The 25,069-nt window shown below is 44.5% G+C and overlaps 1 protein-coding gene, 1 non-coding gene and 2 gene segments (V, D, J or C); 1 reads left to right on the forward strand and 3 right to left on the reverse strand.

Annotated features, from left to right (window-relative positions):
* Positions 1-11,012, reverse strand: part of LOC143514707 (Ig kappa chain V-III region MOPC 321-like) — a 35,482-nt gene extending 24,470 nt beyond the window's left edge. Inside the window, 2 exon segments of the V gene segment in view lie at positions 10,422-10,742; positions 10,900-11,012. Coding sequence covers positions 10,422-10,742; positions 10,900-10,948 — 370 coding nt within the window.
* The window catches only part of LOC143514705 (Ig kappa chain V-III region MOPC 63-like), a 54,628-nt gene extending 34,999 nt beyond the window's left edge, over positions 1-19,629 (forward strand). Inside the window, 2 exon segments of the V gene segment in view lie at positions 17,651-17,688; positions 19,190-19,629. Of these exon segments, the coding sequence occupies positions 17,651-17,688; positions 19,190-19,509 (358 nt within the window).
* Positions 408-3,767, reverse strand: nrm (nurim). Its single transcript, XM_077006229.1, has 4 exons — positions 3,557-3,767; positions 2,737-2,930; positions 1,925-2,101; positions 408-1,648 (listed from the first exon to the last, which is right to left on the reverse strand). Exons 1-4 carry the CDS (start codon positions 3,705-3,707, stop codon positions 1,337-1,339), a joined length of 834 nt encoding a protein of 277 aa, XP_076862344.1. The 5' UTR covers positions 3,708-3,767; the 3' UTR covers positions 408-1,336.
* On the reverse strand, positions 3,035-3,107 carry trnak-cuu (transfer RNA lysine (anticodon CUU)). The gene has a single exon. It is a non-coding gene; the product is annotated as a tRNA-Lys (tRNA).
* Positions 19,630-25,069: the final 5,440 nt, after the last annotated feature.

Below are 25,069 nucleotides of genomic sequence, written 5' to 3' on the forward strand. Positions count from 1 at the left end.
TCAGTCTGTCCAGTTCTCTGGCACCTCGTCTCCTCTGAACCACCACCTGTCACTGTCTGCCTCTCCTCCCCTCCCCTCCTCCGCCTCTCCAACATGCAGAATCGGTTATGGGACAGTGACATCACAACCAGCCTAACAGTGTCCAGTGTATCACCCCCACAGTGAGGTGTGAAAAGCTCAGCAAACATTTTGTATCTGATCGACCCAACGGTGATGTATGAAAAGCTCAACAATGCTTGTGTCTGATCATGCCAGCTCAGATCTCATGTCCGTTTAGTGTAGTCAGTGTAGCTATCAGCACATTACAGCACTCTGAAACCTTTAGTTTTATAAATATGCTCACTTTGCAATTGTACTGCACCTCGAGGTACAAATCACTATTCACCCACAAGTATGTTACAGAATAATAACATTTAATTATCTTCAATTTCAAAATTTTTAAAATCATGTAACAGATTGCCGTACATGATTCATACATTTATGCTGCCACATTGTGTAACAGGAGATTCCAGAATCAGAATCACAGGAACCACATGGTATCAAGAATCTAATGCTTTTATAAGAGCACTTATACATATATACAGTGCAGTATATATACACATATACACAGTGTGCCCCCCTAGAAGTAATATGTCTAGCAATCCTCACTCTGAATGTTCACAGCCATGAGAATATCTTGCCTTTTTCTTTTTTTTTTTTTTGGGGGGGGGGGGGGGGGGGGAGCTGGTCTTTCTCTCAGTGTTTAAGAAATGGAATAGGTGGTGCTTGTTTGCCATATAAACATGACACAAATAACCCGATCAGGCACCCCCCCCCCCGTGCATTCTATGAGTGGAGTTCCTATGAGCGGAGTTCTTATGAGCCGACTCATGTCTGAGCAGCACTTCTAAACAAAAGCAGGGAATACTGTAATAAAAACACATGAAAGTGTGACATCATCACGTGAAGTTCTGACACCTTGTACAATGTCAAAATGCTTTTTATGAGCCATGGTCATTTAAAGTAAGAACACATGCATTGACATGACACATCAACTGTGTGCGTTCTCTGACACTCTCTCGTAGCAATGAAGCAGATGTTTGGTGTTTTTTTTTATTATAATTTGTCGTCAACAAGTAAGGTCAAAACAATGTTGTAATCTCACAACTTTTCATGTGTTATTGACCTTTGTCCTGTATTAAAGAGCCAAAAGACCTCTTCAGCATTTGTGAATTTATAAAAACGTTGTCCACATAAAAAAAAGTAATGATAAAAGAATTCAATACAATTTTTTTTAAACATTATCGCAATCAGAATCAACGAATTCTCTTTGAATAAAAAACGATGGCATATTAGTTCAATCTTGCTTGTGATCATTGTTGTCACTAGGCTGGATGCTGCCCCCTTGTGGATTAGAGAAGAGCTGCAGCTTGCTGTGGAGCTGCGCGCTGAGGTAGGCGCAGTCCTGGGCGTCCAGTGTGTGTGCGAGAGCCAAGTACAGTGACAGGTACATGGCCAGCACACACCTGTCCAGCGACAGCGTGGGCACCAGCCAGAGCACCAGCAGCAGCTCTGCACAGACGGGGTGACGAAGGTGGGCGTAGAGTCGCTGGGCACGTGGCGACTTCATAGAGAGTGGGTCACCTAGTCCTAGACACTCATAGTACACCTGAGAGACAGGTGAGATGGAGATGAGCACGGGATGAGAGAGAATGGAGTCAAAGAGAAAGGCAGGTGATCATTATTCTATTCTTCCCCCCTGGAGAATAATCCCTTTTCCTGTGTTGAAACAGGAATGTTCGCCTGGGGTCAATAAAGTGTCTGTCTGTGTGTCTATCTATCTATCTATCTACATTTATTTGTATTCAGACTCCATGTATTTTGCCTGATTTTAAGATGTTAAGGCTAGACAGATAAATCTACATTGTTGTGTGTGTGTACTCACCTGTTTGAGGCCAAGTAGCTCTGGGTAATCAAATATGAGCAGGATGCTGCAGATAACGGCCCAGCACAGGAAATGCACTGTAAAGCAAATGAGGGGGAACCAGATATCCCAAGGTGCAGTGCGCACTGACCACAGACAGGGGGCGCTGGTAATAGGCCGCCAGCAATGCATTAACACCTGCAGCAGTATACAAACAAGAGCCAGAAATTAGTATTGCGCTTAGAAACAAATTTCAGTAAATAAAAACTTAACACGTTCAATATGAGCATATTATAAGGTATAAACCTTTCTAGATGATTTGTAGCTATGTGTAGGTATGCTGACGAACCAACGTTCGATGCGGAAAATTCTGGCTCAGTAATGTGTTCCAAACTACGTTGTACTTTTGTAAGGGTGTCATATAACATCACTCCTCACCGCCTAGCAGGTGTATGATTTTTCCTGAATAATACTGTGACTTCGTTAAGCACAACCCAGCCAATCATCAGGCACTATTTATAGTCAACTCTGAGGCGATTTCAGGTAATATAGTTAACATCACTTCGAATTAGATTATGATTATGATTAATTAGAATTAGATTATGTGAATTTCAGTCACACGACTTCTATTGTAATTAATGTATTATATTTTAATGTGATACATGATATTATAAATATCATAACTTTATCAATTCTAAACCAATTTTAAAAATCCAGGTATCATTCTAAAGGTCTATTTCAGCTCTGTCTAGATGTGTGATTCTTTTTAAGCTTGGGGCTGTTTGAAAATTTTGTCATCATACCTACTATGTGTGTGTGCGTGCTTTACTTACCTGCAGTGCGAGTGCTGTAGTAAAACAGTACATGGCCCGGTTTAGGACCCCCAGAACAGACTGGCTGACTCTCTTCACCGGTGTCCAAGCAAGTAGGCTGTGTTGCGCACTGAATAGGGCCAAAAGTGCTAAATCTACACCCAGAGCTTTCAGGACCACATTGTCCCGTAGAGCAACGGACCATGGAACTGCATCTGAGGGACATAATCTCACTTTACTACAAATATGCTTAAGTAATTGTAAACTAGCATTGGAACATAAAGGCAGAACTGTTTGGTGATGAATAAGAAAAACGATGCGCCCAACGTGGGGCTCGAACCCACGACCCTGAGATTAAGAGTCTCATGCTCTACCGACTGAGCTAGCCGGGCTCGGATATGGTGTCTTAATAAGGAGCATCAGATTATCGACATCCACAATAACTACCCCATATAAAATTGAATAAGTAAATTAAACGCAAAAAAGTAAAACTGCACATTAAAGGAAACGTTATGCAAACTGTAATAGGAGCTCCGTTAGGAATAACACTACCAGTTAACGTTAGCAAACTAGCCAAGTATGCTAGCTAAACCATGGGATGGGCTGGTTTAGCTAAGATAGCTATGCTAGCTGCTTAGCCAAGCGCACTCTTCGTAGCTATCTGAAAAGCAAAGTTAGATTAATGCTTCGCTAAACAAAACGGATTTTGCTTTGCAGACTGAAGTGCGTATAATTAAAAGTTCATTTCTGTTACAAATAGTTTAGCAAGTGACCCTGTTAACTTCGCTAAGATAACCAATTTAACCTAACAGTCTGCAGACTTGTGAGGACACAACGTTACCTTCGCACAGCGCTGCACCACCCGTGATGTTGTGGTAAATAGCTCGAAAGGAAATGAAACGAACGAAATCTGCACCGGTACCAAAGACGAAAACAAAGTTCATCAAAGCTATAACACATATGGTTACATCGCGAACTGTCAGCGACGCCATGTTAATATTTCGTTAGCAATATTTTTCAAATAATATGCTACTTCCGGAAAATGTATCCGTAATAAGCAAACTGACCACAGGGTGGCGACATAGAACTATTTTCATAGTAGCATGTTTTATACGCTTGTGGCAGTTGTGTACACTATAAAAAAACTTCCACTAGCAAAAAAACGAAGAGCGATGTATAAAAATCTGGAGAGAATTGAGGTCTGATCCACGATGTGTAATATTTGATATGTGACGCTTAATAATGTTATGGATGTAAGTAATGGATTGTGCTGAAAAACGTTCATTAAAACGTTTATGAGAAACGTTCATTAAAAATAATCCGAAAATGATAGCTATTCGGGGTTTTATAAGGCGTTCCCGACGAAGAGCTCGGCGAATAAACTGAGCTTTAATGTCCACATGATCTTCGAGGAAAGGACACGTCATGATGACGTGTTTGTAACTCTGATTTAGGTTCAAGTTAACCTGCCAGTGAGCAGGTTAGCTTCAGAGCAGAAGCTATAGTAACTGACTCAGGTTCTCTCTTTCTGGAACGGAAAACCTCGAGTTTCCGTGAATTCTGAGTTAACTTACCCGGTTTCTCGCTTAACCCGCTTCTTGGAATATACCCCCCAGGATGGGAAAATGCCAAAATAACAAACAAAACAATCTAGACAACCAAAACAATCTGGAGTCCTCCAAAATTAATCAATAAACAATCGAAAGCTGTGCCAACTTTGTTTTGTTCAAAATTCTATTTGAAGGGCATCAAATTACGTGAACATGGCTAAGGAGTGCAATTAGTCACGGAGTGATACATATGTTTTGTTTATCATTTACTGGGTGTTTTTGGGAAAATCTAAAGTTTCAGCACTGAAGCGCTGCTTCTTGTGAATAGTGTTTGTAATGGCAGGTGTGAGGACTCACACACCAGTGTTCTGCACTCCTGGGGGGTGTTCCACAAAGCGGGTTAAGCGAGAAAACCCGGGTAAGTTAACTCAGAGTTCACGGAAACTCGAGGTTTTCCGTTCCAGAAACCGAGCTTAAAGAGAACCGGAGTCAGTTACTGTAGCAACTTATGCTCTGAAGCTAACCTGCTCGCTGGCAGGTTAACTTGGACCTGACCCAGAGTTACAAACACGTCATCATGACGTGTCCTTTCCTCTAGGATCATGTGGATATTGAAACTCAGTTTATTCGCTGAGTTCTTCGTCGGGAACGCCTTATAAAACCCCGAATAGACATAGGCCTATCATTTTCGGATTATTTTTTTAATGAACGTTATCGTTTTTCAGCACAATCCAATACTTACGTCAATAAAATTATTAAGCGTCACATTTCAAATATTACACATCGCGGATCAGCCCTAAATTCTCTCCAGATTGTTATACGTCGCTCTTCGTTTTTTGCTAGTGGAATTTTTTTTTTATAGTGTAGGAGATGCGGGATCTGTCCAGTGGCGGTTCTGAGGGGGGGCCAGCAGGGGCCAGTGCCCCCGTAAAAGTGAGTCAGGACCCCCCCGTGGCCCCCCCTCCAAACGAAGATTATACAGTAATTATTAAAATTGTGATATCGCGCCGACGCGAAAGGTGGAACTAATGCGCGTGGCTCAACATTTTAGTCGGATCATTTAGTGCGTTGCACCACTGAATCCGGAACTGGCTTGTAGATTTACCGCGAATAAACGAGCGCGAGTTTTCCATCCACCCAACGAGAAGCAGACGGAAGCAAGAAACGATTACCAGGACAAACTTTGAATTGTTACAAGGTAAGATTTCTGTTCAAGAAATGTTGTTGGCCAGGCGTTAATGTCAGCTTGTGTTGATTGCATGCTTCTAGCTAACGTTAGTTAACATTACCACAACACAAAACCAAGCAAGCCCGCAACAGTAGCCTATTATTATAGTTAAATGTTACTTATATTCTGGGTTGCCGAAGTTTTGTGTGTTCATTACGAAGTGTTGTGTGTTCATTACATTACTCTTCATTACTTTGCTTTTTGTCCATAGTTCAAAATGAAGAGAAAAAAGGGACATTACGTCCTATTTCTGTACCAAAAAGATGAATTACAATGAGGCAGACATTGAGACAGAGCCAGATGGTGTTAGAGCTGAAGAGAAGCAAGTCGAGAGCACCACAGAGAGCGAGCAGGTCTTTGGAGACACCGGTGTTCAGAGAGAGGGCACAGAGCAGGAAAGAGAGACAGATGAAAATCCTGAGAGTGAGGAAGCTGAGAGTGAGATACAAGCAGAGTGTGAGACACAGACAGAGAATATATGTGCATCCACAAGCACTGGACCATCAGGTTTGTGATGCTGAAGAAAACGCTTGCTTAGTGTGATGCATACAAAACGTCTATCTTAAGCTAATTTGCAGTCTTAGTCCCTGGTCAGGCTTTAGAATACAATGAAAGAATGTACTGAGAATGAAAGAATGTACTGTATTGAGTCTAAGAGGGCAAAGGCATTGAGTCTTGACTTGTTTGTTGATCGGTTTGCCAGAAATCACCAAAACCGCAGAATACAGTTGCTATAATAGTAGGGCAGCTAATGTGTATAATTTTGGACTGAGAAACTGAACCGAGGTTGCACCTAACAGTTATTTTCATTGTCATTTCATCTGCTGATTATTTTCTCCAGTCAATACAGTCTGTAAAGTGTTTTTTTGATTTTTTTTTTTTGTCTCAAATGTGATATTTTGAGCCATTCACTTTGGCTACAATTGTTACTGGTTAGTTTTATAAAAATAAACCAAATAAGATTTCGAATCCTTGTCTTTTTTGCCCTGGGTTGAATGTGCCCCTCTGACCAAAGCCCTGGCCCCAGCCAGGCCCCCTCAGTAAAACTGGTCTAGAACCGCCCCTGGATCTGTCAGCAAAGCTACTGTATGTCGGTCTGTCCAAAAACTATGTCTGGCATCAAAATGACTAGTGCCCAGTTTTGTGGTGTTTCCTGGGCTTAAGCCAGTTATGGACATCAAAGAGGAATTCCACAGCATCGTAGGTTTGTCTTTAATTCACACGGACAATAAAGAAATTAAGCAAAGGAGAAGCAGTAGGCTATATAACAAACTTCATTCCATTTACATTTTAAGGATTTCCTAGAGTGATTGGCTGCATTGATGGAACCTACATATGCTACCTATTCCAGCACCATTAGAACATAAAGGCGATTACATAAACAGAAAATCCATCCATAGCATTAATGTACAGGTACTAACCTTTATAATCCTTAATGAATAATGTACTTATCTTTAATGGTAACAAAACTAACGTAGCTATTGCCACCAGCCACTTTCCCTCAAACTGGACATATATAGACTTACCTCCCCCTGACTATATCTCAGATTTGCCACCAGTCCAGAGACCAGTCCACCAGCCCTTTGGCACCATGTACCATGCACTTTATCCCTGTCCCATTTACCTACCTCACACCCACTCACACACACTGTACATACTGTACTTATATTTTTATATTTCATACCTTATACTGTTATCTATTTTACATTTTTTAACCTTGCTTATTTAATGTCTATTGCCTGGCTTGCACCATGACCGTCTTGCACTATGTTGTCCTGCACTATGTTGTATGTAATTGCTGCTGTGATATTTTGTAGTATGTAATTGCACTGAGGCCTAGCCTAAAAGTGTTTCATTGTGCTGTACAACCCTGTTTCAGCATAATGATAATAAAGTTGAATTGAATTGAACTGACCGTTCTCCCCATCAAGATCATATGTGATGCTTCTCACCTCATCACAAATGTTGAAGCCAGATGGCCAGGATCCGTGTATGATTCCACACTGTACAACAAATCTGAATAGAGTAGGCCTGAGGTAGTGCAGTGTAATAGTTAAATCAGTGTAATGCAGTGTAATAGTTAAATCATTGCAAACCCTAGTGTGATTATAGGACACTATGACGGCCTCCTTCATGGAGACAGAGGGTATCCCTGCCTGTCCTATAGGCCTACCTTATGACTCCCTATTCAGATCCTGCACCTGGACCACAGTCCCGCTACAATCAGGCCCACAGCAAAACCAGGGCAAGAATTTAAATGATCCTAGGAATCCTCAAGGCCAGGTTCCAGTGCCTGAAGGGGCTCAGAGTTACCCCTGATAGGGTGTGCCACATAATAATGGCATATGTGGTATTACACAACATTGCAACTATCCAGGAAGAGCGACAGCCTACCATCTTTGACATGCCCACAGATGAGGAACCTTACATGCATGTGGGTGACAACAGAGATGGTGGAGTTGTCAGAGACTCCATTTGCAATCACTGCTTTCCACATTAAATCATGCACCACCACCCACCCCACCCCACCATCCACCCTGTAACCTTTTAATATACATTACAGTCAAATTCACTGTTATGTTTCATTATTTCATTTTTCTTGTAAATAAATATATTTTAGAATATATTTTAAGAATAAGATATAGTTATGTACTGCCATACCACTTTGTACTATATTCTTATACTTCATTTTTATCTGATGCCATGTGTGTTTCACACCACTCAGATTAGACCTGGAATCAGTAAGTGTTCAATTAAAAAATATTTAAAAACTCAATACAGTATTATAAAGGTGGAGAAAATAATAATATAATCGCACCCTTCTGCTAAATATAAAAATATCATTTTCACTCACGCATTAACTCTGTTGGCAATTTTTTGACATGCTGACTGCCTTTCTCTAGCAGCTACCGCAGTATTACATTTACGTTTAATAATATCTAAATATTCTGCATACGCAGTCATTAATACTTCAAGCTACAGTGGTGTGAAATACGATGCTCGGCTGATTTTCGCGTTTAAGTCCATGATAAATCCTATTTATCTGCGTTCCATTAAGAATGCCTTTTATAGTTACGCGTGAACGCGCTTCTGTCTGGGTCAACCTACTCAGAGTTGAGCGACCCTGATTACTTTAACTCCGATCCGCCGTTTTGGAACCGAAAACTCTGAGTATGTCAGATCGGGGTAAGACAACTCAGAGTTCAGGGTTAAGTTTAGAGTTTGTTAACCCCGCTTTCTGGAATACCCCCCTGGATGTTCCCTGTTATCAGTGATACAGTAATTGGAATGGCTGACTGTTTAATCAAAACATCTTATTCTCAATCATGAGTGGTACAGTCATGGCCAAAAGTTTTCAGAATGACACAAATATTATATTTTCACATGATCTGCTGCCCTCTGGTTTTTATGTGTGTTTGTCAGATGTTTTTATCACATACAGAAATATAATTGCAATCATATTATGAGTAACAAAAGCTTTTATTGACAGTTAGAATGAGTTAATGCAGCAAGTGACTATTTGCAGTGTTGACCCTTCTTCTTCAGGACCTCTGCAATTCTTCGTGGCATGCTCTCAATCAACTTCTGGACCAAATCCTGACTGATAGCAGTCCATTCTTGCACAATCAATGCTTGCATTTTGTCAAAATGTGTAGGTTTTTGTTTGTCCACCTGTCTCTTGATGATTGACCACAAGTTCTCATTGGAATTTAGATCTGGGGAGTTTCCAGGCCATGGACCCAAAATCTCTATGTTTTGTTCCCTGAGCGATTTAGTTATCACCTTTGCTTTATGGCAAGGTGCCCCATCATGCTGGAAAAGGCATTGCTGATCACCAAACTGCTCTTGGATGGTTGGGAGAAGTTGCTCTCGGAGGACATTCTGGTACCATTCTTTATTCATGGCTGTGTGTCTTTATTTAGGCAAGACTGTGAGAGAGCCAATTACCTTGGCTGAGAAGCAACCCCACACATGAATGGTTTCAGGATGTTTTACAGTTGGCATGAGACAAGACTGGTGGTAGAGCTCACCTCATTTTCTCAGAACAAGCTGTTTTCCAGATGTCCCAAACAATCGGAAAGGGGATTCATCAGAGAAAATGACTTTACCCCAGTCCTCAGCAGTCCACTCCCTGTACCTTTTGCAGAATATCAGTCTGTCCGTGATGTTTTTTCTGGAGAGAAGTGGCTTCTTTGCTGCCCTCCTTGAGACCAGGCCTTGCTAGCTGCGATCCCTGTTAGGCCATTTTTGTGCAGTGCAATGATGACTGCACGTGTTTCTTTAGCGATAACCATACAGAAGAGAAACAATGATGCCAAGCACCAGATTCTTTTTAAAGTGTCTAGTGGTGTCATTCTTACTTAATCATGACAGATTGATTTCCAGCCCTGTCCTCATCAACACCCACACCTGTGTTAATGGAGCAATCACTGAAACTATGTTAGCTGGTCCTTTTAAGGCAGGGCTGCAATGAAGTTGAAATGTGTTTTGGGGGATAAAGTTCATTTTTTAGGCAAATATTGACTTTGCAATTAATTGCTGTTAAGCTGATCAATCTTTATAACATTCTGGAGTATATGCAAATTGCCATTATAAAAACTGAAGCAGTAGACTTTGTAAAAATTAATATTTGTATCATTCTCAAAACTTTTGGCCATGACTGTAGACTGAGTGCACTGAAGAAGACCAGCTGAGGTGTGTTTCTTTGTTTCTTCATAGATGTGTATTTTCAGTACTGAGTCAATCAGCATGTTCAGTAGTAAGTCAGCGTGTTCAGTACAGAGTGAGTGTGTTGTGTTTCCTCTCCTGCAGACTGTGTCATTGTGCTGTATCACATCCTCCCCCTCAACACCCCCCAGCTGCAGCAGTGCAGACTCTGTGCAGTCTGACTGAGGGAGGTTTTTGTACGGCTCTCCAACACTGTGTCAACACCCAGCTACCACTGATCTTATGTAAACTCTGACAGTAATAATCTCCTGCATCTTCAGTCTGGACTCCACTGATGGTCAGAATGAAGTCAGATCCAGATCCACTACCACTGAAACGAGCTGTAGTTCCTGACTGTGATCTAGTAGCCAAATAGATCAGGAGTTTAGGAGCTTCTCCAGGTTTCTGCAGGTACCAGGCTAAATAATGACCATTGCTATCAGAATACACTGCAGGGTTGGTTCTACAGTTGATGGTGACTGTGTTTCCTGAAGCAGCAGATTTCACTGAATCCTGAGTCACTGTTACCTGACCTCTGGATCCTGGGGAAGATATGAGTACAAAACACAGAATATTTAACATTTACCTGTACAGATACTTTAATTTAGTAACACTAACACTGTGAATAGAGCATTTTAATAAGAGTATTAGACCTGTGTGACATGGACAGGACACCACAGAGGTACAGCAGTGTGTTACCTTGAGTCCAGAGGACCAGTGTGCAGATGAAGATGGGGATCAGAGTCATGGTTGCTGTGGGTGAAGTTGCTGGTGCAGGCAGCTCTCAGTCATGAAGTGTTAAACTCACAGGACTATAAACACTCCCAGAGCACTGAAGCATGTGCTGCCCATGCAAAGTGTCCTCTCCCCTCCCACCCAGCACTACACTACTGAACACTACACTACTGAACACTACAGCTGGACGTGCTCTCTATGAGGAAAGATCTCTGCTGAATATTTTCATTCTTAACTGACATGATAATACAAGACAAACTACATCATGAGTAGTTATGTTTTAGTTTGCAGAGAGATGGAAAAGATATTATACATTTAAATCCTAATTGTCATTTATACATTAACTTTATTATTATCTCTTTGAAATTCATTTCAAAATTATTTTGAATATATGGAACTTCAGTGGAAATTCCTCAAGACAAGTTAAAATGGGGCTCAGTGGTGTGTGTGGCCACATGAGGCCTAGCATTGTCATGCATCAGAAGGAACCCAGGGCCCAATGCACCAGCAAATGGTCTCATAATGGGTGTGAGGATCTCATCCCAGTACCTAATGTGGAAGTCAGTGTACCTGTGGCCAGCACATGGAGGTCTGTGCAGCCCTCCAAAGAATCACATGTTGGTCCCTTCACATGTTGGTTTGCTTATGTTGCATCCTTTTATGTTAGACATTTGAGCCATCTAAAACTAAGGATCGTAACACCTGTCATGGTAGGTCAGTCCTCACTGGGGGCTAGGACTCGGCACTTGTAAAGCTGCTTTGTGACAACAACTGTTGTAAAAAGCGCTATATAAATAAAATTTGATTGATTGATTGATTGAGTCCCAGCCATGAGGGAGCTGGTGTTCATCTCACCCTCATCTGTGTTCCCTTCTTAAGTCCACAGGTCTTAATCTCCAGTGCTTTGCTCAGTCATCTGAGATTATAGGAGGAAGGACACCTCACTGCACCTTTATCTGTGCCCTCATCATTAAGTGTCATTATTGCTTTCTGCAACTTTGACTTTCAGTACAGTGCCTACGTGCTTCTTGTGTGTTGTCTCTCTTTGCTTGTGCTATGGACATTAAAGAGTTTGAAACACCGTCTACCTCTCCTGCTCCCTTAGTCCCTCCATCACACACACACAAACACACACACACACACACACGCACACACACACACGCACACACACACTTTATATTGGCTTTATGTCTCTGAGAAGAAGAGGAGCAATGGATGAGACAACAGCAGTTTCTGCTTCAGCACTTGTGGATCTTCATGTGGCTGATTGTAGATTAGTGGTTTGGCTCAGTTCAGAAGTGTGTTTATGATGAGTGTCACCTGGGCCTCATTGACTCTGTTCTGGGTGCTGTCCAGGGTCCTGAAGCACCTTGAGTTCCTTGTTGCTGAAACAGAGGAGATGCAGCTGTCTGAGGAGATTAAAAGCTCAGTGGATGCTGGAAGGTCTCAGTGTAGTGAAACCAGACAGGGGTGGATTTCCAGAAACGTTCATAGCGCTAAGTACTTCGTAACCTTGTATGAAACGTACGAGGTTAAGAAGTACTTAGCGCTACGAAGGTTTCGGGAAACCCACCCCAGACTGATACTGAATCAGCTTGTGGAAATGAACAATATGTTTAACCATTCACATACTTTGAACATAAATTGAGTGTTTTCAGTTCATGACCATTTTACTGACACAGTTCTTAACACATTCTTAGTTTTTTACATCAGCGTAGTTTTGTCTCTTTAAAGATCTTAGTCTTAAGACTACACTGATTTCAAAGAGACAAGACTACACAGATCATGTAGTCTTGTCTCTTTGAAATCAGTGTAGTCTTGTCTCGTTAAGATAACTGAACCCAGCAAAACTGATGGACATAGACACACAACCCAAGATGTTCATAGAACCATCACTGACCAGCAGTGTGGAGTGGAGAGACAGGAATGTAGATACCAGTAGTGAGGAGTGGAGAGACAGGAATGAAGATACCAGCAGTATGGGGTGGAAAGACAGGAATGTAGATACCAGCAATGTGGAGTGAGTGGAGAGACAGCAATATAAAGTAGTCTTGTCTCAAGTTTGTCTCACATTGTTCAAGGCTTACTCATTTATTTAATGTTTTTAAATGTCATGATTGGTTTCAAATATGTTTGTATTGAAGAGCTAGACAAAGAAAAATAAATAAATAATCATTTTGCCACATTCATTTGTTATATCAGGATTTCACAGTCAATCGTTTAGGATTCAAACGAGGGATAACTTAGTATGCGTACTGTTTACTTATTTTGCTACTGATATTTACACGTTCAAAAACTGAAAAAAGCTTATTTTTCATTTAAATATTTTTGACATATTAATGAATATGTTTATATAAATGACATAAGTATATAAAGAACATTCGAAAATGTAACAAAAGGTAAATAAGACTGCATCAATCAATCAATCAATCAAATTTTATTTATATAGCGCTTTTTACAACAGTTGTTGTCACAAAGCAGCTTTACAAGTGCCGAGTCCTAGCCCCCAGTGAGCAAGCCAAAGGCGACAGTGGCAAGGAAAAACTCCCTAGTTTTTGCATGAGGAAGAAACCTTGAGAGGAACCAAGACTCAGGGGGGGAACCCATCCTCCTGTGGCCGACACCGGTCACCATGACAACAACAACAATTTATACAGAAAGAAGAGAAAGAAAAGGAAAAAGATGTAATAATGTCCATCATGGTGTAGGCATCCGGTTAGGCAGGAGGTGGCTGGCCCAGGATGGATCGCTGGTCTCCTCATCTCATTATTCCTCAAGCAGGCGGGCAGCAATGTGGAGAAATGAAACAGGGAAAATTAGCGCTGCATGGGGACATATACAGGACAGGTGAAATTATAAACATTTCTGGAGTGTGGCAGCAACTCCAGCATTGTCACGTAGGGCTACGCCCCCCTCTCCCCGCTGTCACTCCAATGTCTGTTACTCGTGTTTTCTGTTATTCCTTGCCTGTTAGTCCCGCCCCGTCATCCTTGTTAGCACCTGTCCCTAGTTTAGTTCCGTGTTCATATAGTCACTGTATTTCCCTTGTCTGGTTGTCGGTTGTTTTGTCTACCAGTCGGCTTATGCTTTGTTCATCCCTGTTCGCTGTTTTCCGTGAGTCTGCTCTGTTTTTCAGTTATCCGTTCCGTGTTTCCCCGTTGTGTTTATTCTATTCTTGAAATGCCCGTTTACCTTACCTGTTCTGGCTGCCCTCCTGGTTTGACCCACGCCTGTCCTTTCGATCATGATTTTGGTATTCCCTTGAATAAATCTCGCTCTCCTCAGCGTTTGTGTCCATCTCCTCGCTCCGCAGCGCGAGCTGCGTTACATAACAACCGACCATACCAGGACACAGCGAGGGAGCGAGACTCCGGTGAGTTTAGTCGCTGTAACGAGTTGTTGGCTGCTTCCGTGCAGTTTAACTCTCGTGTGTTACAGCGCGAACGAGCCGGAGACAGGAATATCCCTGGCGCTGTGGGAACACGGGAGTCTCGTCGCTCTCAAAAGCGCAGTCAGTTTCGGTTTTGGCTGGCTTTCGCGACGAGACTCCTATTGAGTGCTAAGTGTCTGCCCGGCTTGGCGAACACTATAGAGAGGAGCAACCTGTAGTGCAAGTCACGGGCAGACGGAATGAGCGCACAGACGAGCGTTGGCTTAACCCTCGGTTTGCTCTCGGTGGCCACTGCGAGCTCCCGACGCCTCGGAGGAGGCAGAGCCGTCGCAGAGAGAGCAACCAAGAGGCTTCTGTGTCTGTGTGTTCTTCCAGGCTCGCCCAGGACCCCAGTGACGAAGACCTCCCTCCGATGATCCCGGAAGCCGCTCCCCGAAGGCTCCCAAAGAATTTTTTGGGGGGGAGTACTAGCCACTCACCCCAGGAGTGGCCGGCTCGGACCCGGGATGACATCAGCATGGCGGACACGCCCCCCGAGGACATCAGTATGGCGGACACGCCCCCCGAGGACGTCAGTATTGCGGTCACGCCCCCCGAGGACGTCAGTATGGCGGACCTGCCTCCCGAGGACGTCTCGTACACGCTGGTTCCTGTCCCCGCGACCCGGAGGAGGTCCACGCCGATTCCTGTCCCCGCGACCCAGGAGGGGTTGTCCACGTCGGTTCCTGTCCCCACAGCCTGTCGGCAGTCCACGCCGGTTCCTGTCCCCGCGACCCGGAGGAGGTCGTCCACACCGGTTCCTGTCTTCGCGACCCAGGAGAGGTCGTCCACGCCGGTTCCTGTCCCCGCTTCCCGTCGGCAGTCCACGCCGGTTCCTGTCCCCGCGACCCAGGAGGGGTCGTCCACGCAGGCTCCCGTTCCCGCTGCCCGCCAGCGGACACTGCCTGTTCCCGCTGCCTGTTTGCCGGCTCCTGTTCCCGCTGCCTGTCTGCCGGCTCCTGTTCCCGCTGCCTGTCTGCCGGCTCCTGTTCCCGCTGCCCGCCTGCCGGCTCCTGTCCCCCAAGAGACTGTGCTGCCCCCTGCTGGGCATGGATTTTGTGTGCCCCCTGCTCTGCCCTGTACTCCTGTCCCGTTGCCCATGCTCCCCTTGCTCCCTTGTTCCGTCCCTGGATTTGTGTTGGTCCCGGTTCCTGTGTGTCTCTGTTGTCAATGCTGTCTTTGCCTCCGTGTTCTCCTCTGCCATGTCCCCTAGCCCGACTCCCGTGTCTGTTCCCAGTCCTGCTCCCGTGCCTCGCCCTGTCCCTGCCTGTGACACCATACCCCAGCCCAGCTCCTGGCCGGTCTCTGGTTCCCCTGTCTCTGTCCTGCCTCTGTCTCCTTGTCCTGCTTTGTCCTGTCCTAGTCCGTTTCCCTGTCCTGTCTGCCCTTGCGTGCCCCGGAGTGGCACGTTTTGAGGGGGGGGTACTGTCACGTAGGGCTACGCCCCCCTCTCCCCGCTGTCACTCCAATGTCTGTTCCTCATGTTTTCTGTTATTCCTTGCCTGTTAGTCCCGCCCCGTCATCATTGTTAGCACCTGTCCCTAGTTTAGTTCCGTGTTCATATAGTCCCTGTATTTCCCTTGTCTGGTTGTCGGTTGTTTTGTCTACCAGTCGGCCTATGCTTTGTTCATCCCTGTTCGCTGTTTTACGTGAGTCTGCTCTGTGTTTCAGTTATCCGTTCTGTGTTTCCCCGTTGTGTTTAGTCTATTCTTGAAATGCCCGTTTACCTTACCTGTTCTGGCTGCCCTCCTGGTTTGACCCATGCCTGTCCTTTCGATCATGATTTTGGTATTCCCTTGAATAAATCTCGCTCTCCTCAGTGTTTGTGTCCAACTCCTCGCTCCGCAGCGCGAGCTGCGTTACAAGCATTAAGTTAAACTAGTGTAGTGAGCTGTGGAGGGGCGTGTTTAAGAACGAGAGCAACTGGGTGCACCTGTGATTAATTGGGGACTGATGAGGGTGAGTTAGATAAGGGGATGGGTGATGTGAGGAAGTTAAGTTTGGTTTGGGCGAACTTCGGCAAGACGGCATCTGTGCGTAGAGTGGTGCGGGAGGGTGTCGTTCGCTGCGGTTAGAGCAGCCGGCGACGAAGATAGCGAGCAGCCGGCTTAGATGCTCCTGCGCTAGGAGGGAAGGAGTAGATACCTCCTGTAGCAAGATAGCGGGGGGAGTTAGGTAGGACTTGCCTATGCCGCTGTGAGCCTAGCCTGTGACCTAACTGAACGACGCCGTAAGCTCAGACCCCGGGGGAGGGTCTTATTTGCCGGCAAGATAAGTGATTTTAGAAACAATTATATTGTTGCTTGTTTTTAGTGTTAGTGTTCTAAATTAAAGGATAGGGAAGGCGTGTGGTTGTGGGGTGGATTAGGGGGTCCGGTAGTGTGTGGTGGTGCTTGCCCCTCTTATTGTGTGTAATTTAAGTGGTTTGTGGGGTGGGCCGTTTTGCGGTGACAGTGACGGTGAGGGTTGCGGTGGTTTGGTGTGATATCTTAATGAGAGCGTGGCCTCTGATTCCGCGTACGTGGCGATCGCCTGACCTGACCTATATGTTTTTGTGATAAACAATAAAGTGATGTAAAAACTATCTCGGTGGTGTATGTGGTTATATTCAGCCTCGGGAACCGGACCGTCCCGGTTAAATAAAGGTGGTGGCAGCAGTCTCGCTATCCCGTGAACTGGGAATCATAACACTATTAAGGCCTACCTAAAAAAGTCAGAACCAGAAGGTAACATAGGCTCATGCATCAAAAATATATATTTTTTAAAGTTAATATTTTCCTGTATATTTGAAAGATACAGTAGCAGCTTGTCGCTGTTCTGAAATGGACGCTTTCTAAAGTGCAGAGAGATCAACTTCTTCAGAGCAGGAGGTTTTTGTATGACCACTGAACGAGTTTGTATCACTGTGGTTCACTTTTGGTGGCGGAACGAAACACTCAGTTGGGCGTAAGTAACATTCACTATTTATCCAAAAGTTGCATTTCAAATGTATTTTCTGAAATCACAATCAATGTGTTTAATGTCTGATAATTATGCAGGGTTATCGACGGTCGTTGCTGTTCATTTTTTTTGCGGTTTTCGGGGCGACAGCTATTGCAACGTAATTTCTCTAATAATGTAATATATGTGGTTTTTACATTGTATTATACAAAAATCTGAAAAAGCTTCTGTGTTGGTGCTAAAACGGTAATTTCGAAGCTACATATCGCGCTAAATAGTGGAGAGGGCGGCATATTTAGAGCAATAGGTTTTTGTACGGACAGTAAACGAGATTGTATCACTGTGGTGGACTTTCGGTGGCGGCACTAAACTATCAGTTGGACGTAAGTAGACCTTCAAATTTCCTTCACATTTACACATTAGGTAGCATCGCATCAATGCACGATGGTTTTATAAACTTTTATAAACGTAATCTGTAATAGTGTTTTTGACCTTATCTTGCTACATACATCATGACTGTTGCTGTCGTGTTACATTTAGTGTTTTTCAAGTGTTGCTCATTAGTAAAAAATATACATGTTTCATCAGTGTCTCTTAACAAGTTTTCATTTGTCTGCTGGGCTAATTTTTAAAGCTGTAATGTCTCTATATGACTGTAGTTTATCGGTGCAACTCACTCTCATCGTTATTCTTGTAGCCTATAGTATGTTAAAATACACAAATTCATATTTTATATATCCAAGCCAAATTTAAATTTCTGTATGTCTTTAGAAAAACAACCACGATATGAATTGGTTATTGGCGCATTAATGTTGTCCTTTTTAGTGTCCAGAAATGTGGAGGTTATCTCTAAATCACAATTTGTGTACCCAAATTCTGTGATTTAGACTCGAGTCTATAGATATACATAGGCTATATAGATCTACATATATCTAATTACTGTTAAGTCTGAAATAGTTTAAACGGAGCACAGAATTCAGTTCTCTGAAACGCAGGGGCACACACACACACACACACACACACACACACACACACACACACACACACACACACACACACACACACACACACACAGACACTTCTCGCGGCACAAAACTGGCTTAACATTAGCTTAAGATTTGTTTCTGTCTTGGCTTTTCTGTCTTTATTTATCTTATTTCTAATAGAACATTTAATAACTTGTAAGTACAGGATCATAAATAAAAACAAGCCCCGTTTGGGTTCTCTCGTGCACTAATGAAGCTGAACTAGTGCGCTGTAAAGAGTTTGTACGGGAGTGTGTTTACAGCAGGTTTATGTGCGGAGCTCAGTCGAAGTTATTAGATGACACTGGAGAATTGAACTTTGTATTCGGAGTAAATCACAATTTTAATAACATCGCGCTAGTATACATGACGGATTTTAAAATAATGTATGTAATTAAAATTTTAATGTTTTCAATACATATTTTATAGAATGTAATCATTTTAGATAAAGGCGAAGGTTTTGAGCAGTGTTCTTTCGAGAGCTTATAGTGTAAATCGTTTATCGCTTTTTAGTAGAAGCATAAATGTTTCATCAATATCCTTCTACAAGCCTTTATTCTGCCTAGTGTGTTTATTCTCATAAGTGTCTCCTTAACTGAAGGTCATCGATGCACTTGAGCCGTAATACTCACATACTGAAGGATCAACGATTGTTATAAATATTTACATTTTAATTAAAGTTATAACTGTGCAGCTCTAAATTATATTGATTTGAATATTTCATGCATCAAATATCCATGGTTTGAATGTCCAGGCCAAATAAGTTGTTGGAATGAATCAAAATGAGGAAGTGAAACACAACTGATTTTACTGCTAACGGTTCCTGTATCTGAGCAGTAGACTGTGTTGTGTCTCCTAGGTGACGCCCCGCCCACCCTGACGGTCCTGCCCCCCTCCAGTGCGCAGCTGCAGCAGGAGAAGGTCACACTGGTGTGTCTGGCCAACAGGGGCTTCCCCTCAGACTGGAAGCTGAACTGGAAGGTGGGTGGTAACAGCTGGAGCTCGGGGGTGAGCCAGAGCCCCGTTCTTCTGCAGAAGGACGGCTTCTACAGCTGGAGCAGCACCCTGACCCTCCAGAAGGAGGAGTGGCTAAAGAAGACAGTGACCTGTGAGGCCACCAAGGACTCCCAGTCTCCTGTCACACAAACACTGAGCAGAGAGGAGTGTCCTGAGGAGTGAACTCACACATGTGTGCTGAAGTGAACTCTCACTCTGGAATGTGCTGTGCTGTCTGATTGTTACTCAAATATTGCTCTGTTAATTGATCAAAATGAAATAAAAATGTTGAATAAACAACAATATAGACTCTTAAAGGTTTTTCTCCAACATTACACATCACAGTAAAAGCCTTTAAAGTCCTAAATGTTGACCCTTTATCAGACTAAATGTGTAATGAGCTGTATGAATAAACTTTGATAATGTCATTTTATTACTCATGTTAAAGAGAGTTTAGCAGACAGGAAATACGATGGTTCAGCACATTTCAGTCAGTAGAAACAGCAGCAAGAGGAAGTCAGTGTGTGTTTGGAACATCATGGACTGGAGGATTAACCATTTATCATTCTCTCCATAAACCATAAAATTATTATTTTTAGTAAATCTGTGTCCCATCATGTGATAATTCAACCCATCATATCAATCTTTGAACCCATCAATCTTTTAGCACAAGCTGGGCCATTTCAATAAAATTCTGTCCTGAGTCAATAATAATAATAATAATAATAATAATAATAATAATAATAATAATAATAATAATAATAATAATATTATTATTTGCGACTTATATAGCACCTTTCAGAATACCCAAGGAATTATGGGGTCAGGTAGGAACTACCCAAAAAAGACCACAGCATGTACAAATGTTTAATGAAAAACATGAAAAGCCAGTCAGCATTCCAGGTACCAGAAGCATAATAGAATCCCTTGTGAATAACACAAAAATATCCGTGTTTAAAATATAGTTTTAAGCAAAGTATAATAAATATACTACAACAGAACTGCTTCAAGTTTGGTTTGTGTTTGTATTATTAGAGTCACACAGTGTTTTTATGACAGACAGGTTCTTCATGTGTACTGAAACTAAAATGACCTGCTGTAAGTCACTCTGTCCTCCTGGAGACACTGAACATCTGGACACTGTACTGGAGTGAGTTGTACTGGAATGAGTTGTATTGGAGTGAGTTGCACTGGAGTGAGTTGTTCCAGTTGAACTGGAGTGAGTTGTGATTGAGAGCTTTGCTAATAAATGTTCAACATCTGTTGAAAAGGAAGAAGCAGGTTACTCAGGGCTGGAAATGCAAAACTGTTACACCCCACTGCGTGCTCTCTCTCTCTCTCTCTCTCTCTCTCTATCTCTCTTCTCTCTGTTGTTCTTCCTGATGCAGCTGTATGTTAATTAGACTTATTTGCATAGTGGTGGTTTCATTTCTTCATTTTTATATGATCAGTATTTGCACAAGCAAGTCACAAATCACCAAAAAACATTTAGGAGATTGAGTCAAAATGAAGTTGATAACCAAATATTTTTAGATAATGAATTTAAAATGTATTAATCAAATGGATGAACGAAAATTCATATAAACAGATTCATATTTGTTATTTCTTCATTTCTGTGAAAGTTTGTGGAACATTATTGGATTTCACTCAGTTCATCATGCTTTTCACCTCCAGGTCAACTGCATTAATGTCAGTTAAAGTTCCCACTTTTACACCTTAAAATGAAGTTTAATTGTAAATGCTGGTAATCTTAAGTACCTCAGTGTGGAGGTGCAGGTGTAGTCAGTACAGTTCAGAATCAGTCCTCCTCTCTCTGTTCTGTAATGGGGATTTCTATCACTGGCTATGTGGAAGCACATGAGTGACAGCACTACAGTTGTGTGGTGAATACGGGGACACTTTAGGAGGAGGGACTTCCTGATGTGGGGACGCTTTAGGAGGAGGTACTTCCTGATATGGGGACGCTTTAGGAGGAGGGACTTCCTGATGTGGGGACGCTTTAGGAGGAGGGACTTCCTGATGTGGGGACGCTCAAGGATGAAGGACTTCATGTCTTCTGTTGAACTGGAGTGTGTGCTACTTGTAGATCAGCTTGATTGCTGTGTATGTGGTTGTTGTGTTCCTGGAATATGATTCTGCCTCTCAGTACTGAACCCGAATGTGTCCATGGGGGAAATTTCTAGCAATTCTACATTTACACCCAGTCTGTCCCATCACCTGCCATGTTCCAGAAATTCAGCTAAAAGGATTTTAAAACTCCTCAGTGCACTTCCAGTGCCATACCGTTACAGTAAAGGGGCTCCTGACACCCCTTGAAGGAACAGCTCACCCCAGGCTGATGGTCCAGCAGAGCCCGGGTGCCTAAAGAGAGCCTTGACCCCTGACCCTTGGGACACTTAGCAGTCAAGTCCAGATGATCTATGATAATCTGCTACAGCAGATCTGGGGCAGCTTCAGATGCAGCAGTGACCAGCGGCAGAAGGTCGGGTCCCAACATTTAACACAAAATCTCTTCTGTGCTGGTGCTACGGAGACCAATCAAACCAGTCAGCAGCCTCCTCCTAACCGCAGCCCAAGAATGGTGGTGTGACGCTGGGTGCGAGGCGACTGAATCCTTTCTCTTTGCCAAGCGTCATGTTTATTCACAGCAAAAATAGCGCAGTATGCGCACGTATAAACACATAGATGAAACACAAACGTGTATGACTCAAACAACGACGAGCACAGGACACTGCGCGAACGCACAAACCACATAAACCCCTTGTGATGACGAGACGAGCCACAGGTGAGACGAATTAACACAAGACATAACTGCACCCACGGAGATCCACAGACGCAGACGAGTAGACGCAAACAACGTAAACACATGCCCAACAGGGAGGGGTCAGGGACCGCAACGTGACAGACACCCCCACCAAGGGCACTACCCGTCCCAGAGTGCCAACAGGACCAAGTGCCCCGAAACCCACGTCGATGGGCGGATCCGAAGCGCTCAGTCCTGCGTCTGGGAGATGACCGCCCTAGGTGAAGAGTCCACCACGAACAGCTTAGAACACCCTCCCTGGGATGACAGGGGAAAACACGTTAGACAAACACATCGGGACGTTCACAAACACACAAACAGGAACATTTACACACAGAGGCACGAAAGGGAAAAGGGGATTAGGCAGACATATGGGAATAAACACAAAAACAGGGACAGACAAACATGTAAACGGCGCCAGGAGGAGAGCGGTCAGCGGGAGAACCCGGGAGCTGCAGGCGCTGTGGTGGGCGCTCCTCTCCCCGCCTTCGCCACAAACCCTCCACCAGGTGCGGCGCGGCTGGCGGAGGCTTTTGCAGCCTTCCCGGTGGGCATGCTACTGGCTTCTGTGGAAGCCCTCGGGGGGCGTGCTGCGGGATAGGTCTGCCGACCCGCTCTCTCTCTCTCTGGGGGACCACACCGAGGGAATCCTCCTCCTCCTAGAGCCTCCTCTCTGGACCGGACAGCGGGAATGTTGTTCTCTACCTCCATCTCCTCCTCCTCACTGCCCAGGCTCCAGACCATGGGCTCCTCCGGGCTCTCACCCCTAGAGTAGTCCATGGCGCTGCCCACAGAGCGTTCGGAAGACACGCCCTTTTCTGGAGTCCTCCTCCCCTTCACGGTTCCAGCGGAGGACTCCGACTGGAGTGAACTCCCCTCCTCCTCTTCCTCCGTGCACTGCTCGCTGTCCGTGTACTCGGTATAACCCGAGCACACGGAAGGGGGATGGTCTTCTTCCTCCTCGCCCTCACCATAGTATTCGGTGGGGGTGGAGCCCACAGAGGGAGGATAGTCTTCCTCCTCTTCACCCTCACCGTAATACTTGGTGGGGGCGGAGCACACGGAGAGGGGATAGTCCATCTCCTCCTCTTCCTCTACTCCCTCGCTGTAATCTACGGTGGGGGTGGAACACACCGAAAGAGGATAGTCTTCCTCCTTCTCACCCTCACTGTAATGCTCGGAGGGGGCGGAGCACACGGAGGGCAGATGGTCCTCTTCCTCCTCTTCATCCTCGCCCGGAGAGCCCTCCCCTCGAACTCGCTCTCAGGGATCTTTTCCGTCGAGCAGAGTTCGAGGGAGCCCACCCACAGTGGAGAGTTCCCTGGTGGGAGAGGGGTGTCGCTCCCTCCAAATCTGCACCGCGGACTCGCTGTAGTAGTTGGCCCTCTCCGCGCAGGATGCCTCCTGAGCCTGACGGAGCATGAGCGCACATACAGGGTCCTGCTCCATCATCTTGGGAGTCACTGTGACTTTGCGGTGCTGGGCAGGGGAAGAGGCATGGTGTCGCTTGCTGGGTCTCCGGCCCTTCTTTGCCCGGGTGGCGTAGCCTGGCATTCTGTCTCTGGTTGGCTCGTCGTTCTGTGACACTGGGTGCGAGGCGACGGATGAGACAGGAATCCTTTCTCTTTGCCAAGCGTCACGTTTATTCACAGCACAAATAGCGCAGTATGCACACGTATAAACACATAGACGAAACACAAACGTGTATGACTCAAACAACGACGAGCATAGGACACTGCGCGAACGCACATTAAATAAACGTAAACAAATGCCCAACAGGGAAGGGTCGGGGACCGCAACGTGACAGGTGGAGGAACACGCCTACACTCCCAGCAGGTTCACTCCACTGATGGCTCCGGCTATGTGCAAGGTCCCTGCCTGGGACCCCCCAAAAAATTCCAGGGGGTTCTTCCTGAGTCTGGAAGGCTGGGCATCCTGGGATCTTCCGTCTGGACCTTGAGGTTGGAGTCCAGGACAGGAGAGCAATGATACTCTCTGCCTCCCCTTATAGCGGTCGGTCTATCTGTCACGGTACAGCACCCCATTCCCACCCCACCACACAACACGGTGCACCTTAATGAATGTGACCACATTCACATTCTCAGCAGGATTCTGTACCTGGACATTTCCAGCAGGCTCTGTGACATTTTCCTCATGACTCTCACAGGTGTTGATATAATCCTGCTAGAGATCTGTAACAGATTTCAACAAGTTAGACACTTGCAGATTTATTAGACAAATTGAATCTGTAGTCAGACAATAAACAGGCGAAGGCGAAAACCAGCATCAAACTATATTTTAACAGGAATAATATGACAGTAATATGGAAGTATAAGTCAAAACCAGGTAGAGAAATGGCCAGGCAAACAAATCCAAAGATACAGACAAAAGAGTACCGATCCACAAAACAGTTGATCAGGAGAAGAAAGTGTTTGTTGCACAAACTGAGAGGCAAAGAAGTGAAGTACAGGAGAGACAGTATATAGGTGTGTAGTAATGGAACACAGCTGTTGTCAATAGTTCAGGGATGGAGAATGGGGGAATGTTCTGTGATTGGTCCTAGAGCTTGGTCAATCATTTTGGGAGATGTTGTTGTGCAGCTCCTCCCCAGATGAGGAAGTAGCAGAGGGCGTGACAGGATGAATGCTGGGGGGGTGGGTCGGTTGGCCTTGTGTCGGGGCGTCGGGTCTGGGCCTTGGGGCTCTGAGGTGCCTGGCTGGTGGGGGTGGAGAGGTGGCTGTCGGGGGTATCTGGGGCGGGCCGGGGGCGCAGGGTTCCGGGCTCAGACCAGCTTGTCTTCATTCCTGTGGATGTCTGCTGTCGTTTGATGTGCGATTGGTATGGCTGTGGGTGCTTACATAGGTGTGTTGTATATATGGGACAAGGTGTGTGGGTGTATATGTGTGTGAGATATATATAAGAGATGAATGTGTGTGGGTG

Source organism: Brachyhypopomus gauderio, chromosome 5 (genome assembly GCF_052324685.1).
Source record: "Brachyhypopomus gauderio isolate BG-103 chromosome 5, BGAUD_0.2, whole genome shotgun sequence".
Taxonomy (NCBI): Eukaryota; Metazoa; Chordata; class Actinopteri; order Gymnotiformes; family Hypopomidae; genus Brachyhypopomus; species Brachyhypopomus gauderio.